The 6631-nt window shown below is 46.7% G+C and overlaps 1 protein-coding gene across 1 annotated transcript in view; it reads left to right on the top strand.

Annotated features, from left to right (window-relative positions):
• The first annotated feature begins 4654 nt into the window (after positions 1 to 4654).
• The window catches only part of SCARA3 (scavenger receptor class A, member 3), a 19808-nt gene continuing 17831 nt past the window's right edge, over positions 4655 to 6631 (top strand). The window contains exons 1-2 of the mRNA XM_010839596.1: positions 4655 to 5144; positions 6280 to 6287. Coding sequence (XP_010837898.1) covers positions 4956 to 5144; positions 6280 to 6287 — 197 coding nt within the window. The 5' untranslated portion in view covers positions 4655 to 4955. The remainder of the gene's footprint in view (positions 5145 to 6279; positions 6288 to 6631) is intronic.

Below are 6631 nucleotides of genomic sequence, written 5' to 3'. Positions count from 1 at the left end.
TCCAGCCAAGCTCTTCTCCATTCTTTAGGTCTGTCTCCTCTCCCATCCTCTCACTGGCTCAGTCGTGGTGTAATGTGAGTATAATGAGTCCATGCTTGTGAACAGTTTGGCTTCTAAAACCCTCACAAATGCTTTGGATTATGTTCTCATTCAGAGGAACAGGGCTGGGACAGTTGCTACAGCCTTCCAGACATAGGTAAATGAGGGGTCCCCAGGGTCCATGGTTCAGCGCTAGTAAACAGGAAGTTTGAAGGATTAGAAAGAGAAGATCTCTTTGGGGACGCTGGGGAACAGTGCTGTGAGTTATGGAGCTGAGATGTCAGCAAAGGGAATGGGGCCAAACACTTGTGAAGTCTCTCGTCTAAAGAGAGCCGAGATCATGCCCACCAGTGGTTCCCTTCACGTGGGCTACCCCGCGAGGCATCACATGGGTCTCTGTGAATTCCCACTTGCTCACGACTGCCCATCTTGGAGCTCTCGACAGGAGAGCAGAATTATGACAGAGCTGTGTGCTTTCCGAGGGAGTGTTCGCTGAAGGTTAGTGTTAATCTTGCCTAATTTAAGCCTTCCCAGATTCCCTGCAAAGGCTATAAGCAGCAAAGTGATGAAATTGACCCTGGAAACAGAACAGGGAGGAGACCTCATCACGGGGGTGGGCAGAGAAGCCCCACCAGGGGAGGAGAGAAATGAGAAACGGCAGGAAGGCCTGGAAGGCGTCTCCGCTCTAAGAATGGAAGGAATACCTCCCCAAGGGACCCCAAAGGCTGCGGTATATCCAACAGCATCATTCTGGCTGAGATGTTGGGGGTGAGAGGGCCCCGCTAGTTAGGGTGAGGTTTTGGTGGTCAGGGCACAGAAGGCACTGCCTCGCCTGGGGCACTGCTTTATGGAAAACTGATGGCAGTACTGGTAACCTCCCAGGCAGTTATCCTCTTAAACTCTTGGCAGATTGATGATGGGATAGCAGCCCAAGACACAAAGCAGGGCTGAAGAGGTTGATTTCTTAGGATACGTAGAAAGGGTTCCCATCCTTGTCAGCCTTCCTTCTGCCACTGTGCCCACTCTCCATCAAAGCATGCACACATACACAAACACACACACACACACACACACATTCATGCACACAGCTGAAAACACACTAACTCCATCACATAGAGGGTACCTGGAGTCTGTTACTATGGAGAGGAAACTCAAGCAGGAAATTCAGGAGGTTATGATACTGTTACTGATCAGGGTCCTTGTATTAGAGGGTAGTTGCTTTTACAATGTTGTTTTACTTTCCGCTGTACAGCAAAGTGAATCAGCAATAAGTACAGACGTATCTCCTCTTTTTTGGATTTCCTTCCTGTTTACTTTTTCTGAAGCTCTCGAGGGTAATTTACATACATCATGGTTCTTTACTTCTGAACACTTCAGCGTGGATTTCCTAGGAACAGGAAGATGATCAGGGTACAGTCATGAACTCCTGCATTTGCTTCAATTCTGTATCTAATTTACCACAGGTATTCTGATATTCGTTGATCAAATAATCCCCTCAATAGATTTCCTTTTCCCTCTAGCACAGGATCCATTCTGACATTAAGGACTGTATTTGGCTGTCATGTCAATTTCACCTTGTGTTGTCTTTTTAGACTCTAAAATTTTTGAAAATTCAGTCCCCCACCAACTTTTTAAATACAATTTTCATGCTGTGTTTTTCTCATATTACCTCATGATTCAATTGGGGTTCTGCATCCTTGGCCAATAATTTTGTAGATGATGGTGTGTCCTGCTCAGCCGTCACATCTAAAGGTATACCCTGTCCATCTGTCCCTCTCCTGGTCAGTGTTGCCTGGTTTCCTCAATGTATAATTACTGAGGCTTTTTTCCTCCTCTGCAATAATAAGTAGTCTAGTCTGGAAGGAGACACTTGAAGGTGGTGTGTAAAGGCTTATACATAAACAAACATACATGCTGTTCTTCATCAAAATTTTCCCAAGAGGTGGCACCCATTGATGGTTCTTGCCTGATCTGGTCTTGACCATGATGATTGCTGATCCCCCAGCTCCAGAAGTAATAAGAGCCCTCCCTTCTCCCTGTCAGTTCGTCTGTGGTATGGATTCCTATTTTTTTCCAATGAACTCATAATTGCATAATTATACTTAAATATTTCAATGTTCAAGTTGTTCTGGCTGGTTTCTGTATACTTGTGACATGCCCCTATCATTTTTTTTTTTGAGCAGTCCCTTAATTTCTGAAATAGAAAGATGTTCCAGATTCATCTTCTGTCTACCTTCTGCCCAACCATAGAATTAATCATTTCTTCAAGGTACCCTGGTTCTTTTTAGTGGGCAACGGTATGAGAGTCCAAGATCTGGATTGTTAGGCATGCTCAATGCTATTTTGATATCTTTGCTTCCTGGAAATTTCAACAAAGTTATGTGTCTACACATAGCTACAAATATAGATACCTCTATACATATATGTGGATGTAAACAAATATATTCATACATAAACACATTTTAGAAATTATGAATTCCCACTGATACCTTCAACTTCAGTCCATCCCCAGAGGGTTCTTTCTTATCTCTTCCATTCTATATTTCTGATCCCCTTTTCCATAGTGAGATCTCTGGGTCCAAACCAATCAATGCATTTACTCTATTTGCTCAGTCTTGAATTAATCTAAAATGACTTCCAAATTGCTTTACCCATGCTACAACAACAGAATAAGTTTCTTTGAAGGTTCAAGATTTGTTTGCACTTCTTCCCCAATCCTACCCTATCACACCCTAGACTGAGGTTACACAGTCCAAACTATGTCATAATAGATTAGTTTTTTCCTTGTTTCTCTATTTAGTATATTTATGGTATTCATTCCAGCAAGCAAGACTTATTGGGTTCCAAGTATTTTTATTAATAAAATTTAATTTTTCAATATGTAAAAACAGCATAATTTTAGAAATCCAAACTATACACAAAATTAGAGTGAGAGGATGGTGACTTTTCTGTAGTCTTTTCCCCCAGTCCATCCCTTGTAGAAAACAGTGTTGCTGTTTTTTCGCTGGGACTGTTCCTGCGTTTCTTCTTTTAGTGATAAACATACATATGGATGCCTTCTTATTTTCCCTTCTTTCTTGTGAAAAGGGTGGCACATCATAGGGCTCCTCTGCACTTTGTTGTTTTCCTGTAATACCTCCCGGAAGTGACTCCACGTCAGCTACTAGAGATTCCCTGTTCACTGCATCTCTGTGCTGAGCCCCACGGTGTGTATGGATGCCACTGGATGTTAGTCAGTCTCCTGTGCTTGCATGCTTAGATAGTTCCCAGTTTTTGACATTACAAATAATCCTGTAATGAATAACCTTGCCACACATATTTTCAGATTGTCGGAGGTATTTATCCTAGACAAATTCATAAAAGTGTGATTGCTGGGTCAAAGGGTAAATGCATATACTAAACCCCCTCTACAAGCCTTGGGCCATTTTTGCTTTCAGACCCCAACTCTCCACCACCTAGGCCAACAGAGTGTATTGTCAAGCCTCTGCTTTTTTGTCAATCTGATGGGTGAGAAATGTTATCACAGTGTAGTTTTAAACTGCTTTTATCTTATAAGTAAAGTTAAACATCTTTTTATTTATTTGAGTACCACTTTTATATCTCTTTTCATAATTGTTCTGGTCTTTTGTTCATTTTTCTATAGGATTTTGTCTCCTTTATTTCCTCTATTTTTAAAAGCTCATTATAAATTTGGTATATTAATTCTTCATCTGTGATGTATGTTGTGAATATTTTCTCCTTGTCATTTGCTTTTTTGGCCATGCAGAAGTGTTATTTTACTGTTTTACTTTAATGTAGTCACAAGTATTCATCTTTTCTTCTGTTGCCTCTGGATGTTCAGACATGGTTTATAAAATCCCCCACCAGATATCTCCCAAGCAGTTTGGTTGTCATCATCAGCTTGCACCCCCACGTCCCATCACAAAAGCCCTGGTCAGCTCAGTGCAGACCACCTCATTTCTCAAACATTCACTGGGATGTTTGTGTTCACGCTGCCTATTTTGGGCATCTTTCTTCTGGTCATTCATAAAAAGACCAGATCTGGTAAGGAGGAAGGGGTATGCAGTGTCTAGGGGAAAGGGAATAATCTTCTGAATGAAGGAATGCATCACTTGGGTCTTATTTAGGGAGCATGAGTTCCCAGAGAACAAGCACTAGATCAGCCTTCCGACATGAGACCTGTTCCTGCCCCAGTCCCGTCTGCCCTCCCTCGGCAGGTCCTGCATGAGGCAGCATGTGAGGCAGAGGCCATCATCCTGTATCCTCACACCGTCCCCTCCTCCTCTCTGCAGTGCCTCCCACCCCTCAGCTGGGCTGGACGCAGAGTCTTGATGGAGACTGTACTGGAGCCAGATTCATCCTTGTCCCTGCAGAAGCAGAATCCTGCTTTGTGTACCATGCGCCAGGGATGAAAGTGTGCTGAGTCACACCATGCAAGCTATATTTCTTCTTGGGTTTCCCTGGTGGCTCAGTGATAAAGAATCCGCCTGCCAATGCAGGAGACATGGGTTGGATCCCTGCGTTGGGAAGATCCCCTGGAGAAAGAAATGGCAAACCACTCCAGTATTCTTGCCTGGGAAATCCTATGGACAGAAGAACCTGGGGGGCTGCAGTCCACGGGGTCACAAAGAATCAGACACGACTTAGTGACTAAACACCAATATTTCTTCTTATTTCATGCCAGGGATCTGAGCAAGGTGTAGATAGAGTGGGCAGCTGGGCTGGCCTGTGTATTTTTGCAAGTTTGTCAGAGATCATGAACTCTCCTCTCTCGGATGTTGGGATGTCCTGGTCCCTTAGCCATTTGATCCTGCCCTCCATCCCCCTTTGCTCTGATTACCATCAGATCACCTGGAGCTCAGGTGGGCTGACTTGGACCCAGAGGTGAGGGTGAGCACAGGGGCTTGGGACTATAAATGAACGGGGCATCTGGAAAGGGGTGGGTGCGGCAGGGCCCCAGCCTGGGGTCTGACGGTGCTGGCTTCGTCTCAGTGAGGTCAGCCGCTGGTGACGGAGATGCGCTATGTGTCACAGAAGAGGAGCTGGCTGCTGACGACGAGGACATGCCGTCCTTCCCGTGCACACAGGAGGGTAAGGGCTCCGGAGCGCCCCTCTGATCCTCTCTCTAGGCTGAGAACCACCCCGCCCCTGCCCTCAGCCCCAGGCTGGGGAGAGACTTGCCTATCCGCATGGCTTCACCATCCAGGCTGTTCCTTCCCCACTGCTGCCTGGAGGCTTACAGGGTGGAGTTGCACAGGCCTGGGTTATGCAGTATTATGTCACACGTGACATCTGTCTCCAGGGCTACTCCTGAGACCTACAGGGGACCTCTGCCATCTCCCCCAGGGCCCATCTTCCAGAAGTGACCCTTCATCATGCCGCTTAAGTGGTCTGTCCTTCTCAAGCTCACGGGACACCAGCTTGGCATGAGAAACCAATGCCCCGTGAACTGTTATTTGGCATAGGGCTTCTTGGCGGGTTTCAGTCTAGATTCTCAGCCTTGGCTGTGCATTGTCATCACCCAGGGATGTCTGAGACCAACCCTCAGAAATTCTGATCTCTTGGTCTGGAGTGTGGATGGGCATTGGGGCTTTTAAACATTCTTGTTACTCAAAATGTGCAGCTGAAGTTGGATCCGTCTTAGAAACTGCACAGCCGGGAGCGTCACAGCTTTCTCGCTGGGCAGTGACCACCTCCCAGCGTCTCCAGGAACACTGGCTTCCCTCCCGCTTCTGTACGAGGGACCGATGGACACACTGGAACCATCCGTTTGGATTCCAGGAGAACTTCAAGTGACCCCCAAAAGTCTGGGGACTAGTGACCGACCTTCTGGTTGGCCTGGGACTGAGGGGTTTCCCAGGAGGTGTGACTTAGAGTTATTAAAACTGAGACAGTCTTGGCGAGCCATCCTGGTTTGCCCGATTCCGAGGAGTTCCCTTAACAAGAGACTTGCAGTGCTAAAATCCGGGAACATCCTAGGCAAACTGGGAGGAGTTGGTCACCCACTGGTGAGACAAGGCTGGCTGCCCTGTAGTACAAGATCACGACTAAGGCTGATGTTTTGGGTAGGGGTGATTCCCTACCATGTGGGCTGAATGACAATGCCATGGAGACAAATGATAACGTGATGCCAGTGTTCTTCCAAGTTCCTGACTCTGATCTCACCTATTCCTAAAAGCTGTGGGCTTCCCAATTGGTGCTAGTGGTAAAGAACCCACCTACCAGTGCAGGAGACATAAGAAATGCAGGTTTAATCCCTGGATGGGGAAGACCCTGTGGGAGGGCACAACAACCCTCTCTAGTAATCTTGCCTGGAGAATCCGATGGACAGAGGAGTCTGGTGGACTACAGTCCATGGGCGCTCAGAGTCAGACCTGACTGAAGCGACTTAGCACACGTGCCCATTCCTAAAAGCTCCAGGACCTCGAGAAAAGGCAGTGAAGTGGGTGGAGATGGAGACCAGCGACAGCCCCCTTTCCGAGGATGGTTCAAAATGTGCCGAGACAGGCCAGACAGGGGAACTGGCAGCCTCCACCACCGGGCCGTTTTTGTCGCCACCCCTCCCCACCCCCCACAGGGGGCTGTCGCTGGT

The sequence above is a fragment of the Bison bison genome, unplaced genomic scaffold (assembly GCF_000754665.1).
Source record: "Bison bison bison isolate TAMUID 2011002044 unplaced genomic scaffold, Bison_UMD1.0 scf7180017864123, whole genome shotgun sequence".
Lineage (NCBI taxonomy): Eukaryota > Metazoa > Chordata > Mammalia > Artiodactyla > Bovidae > Bison > Bison bison.
This window is presented reverse-complemented; position numbering and strand designations above follow the sequence as displayed.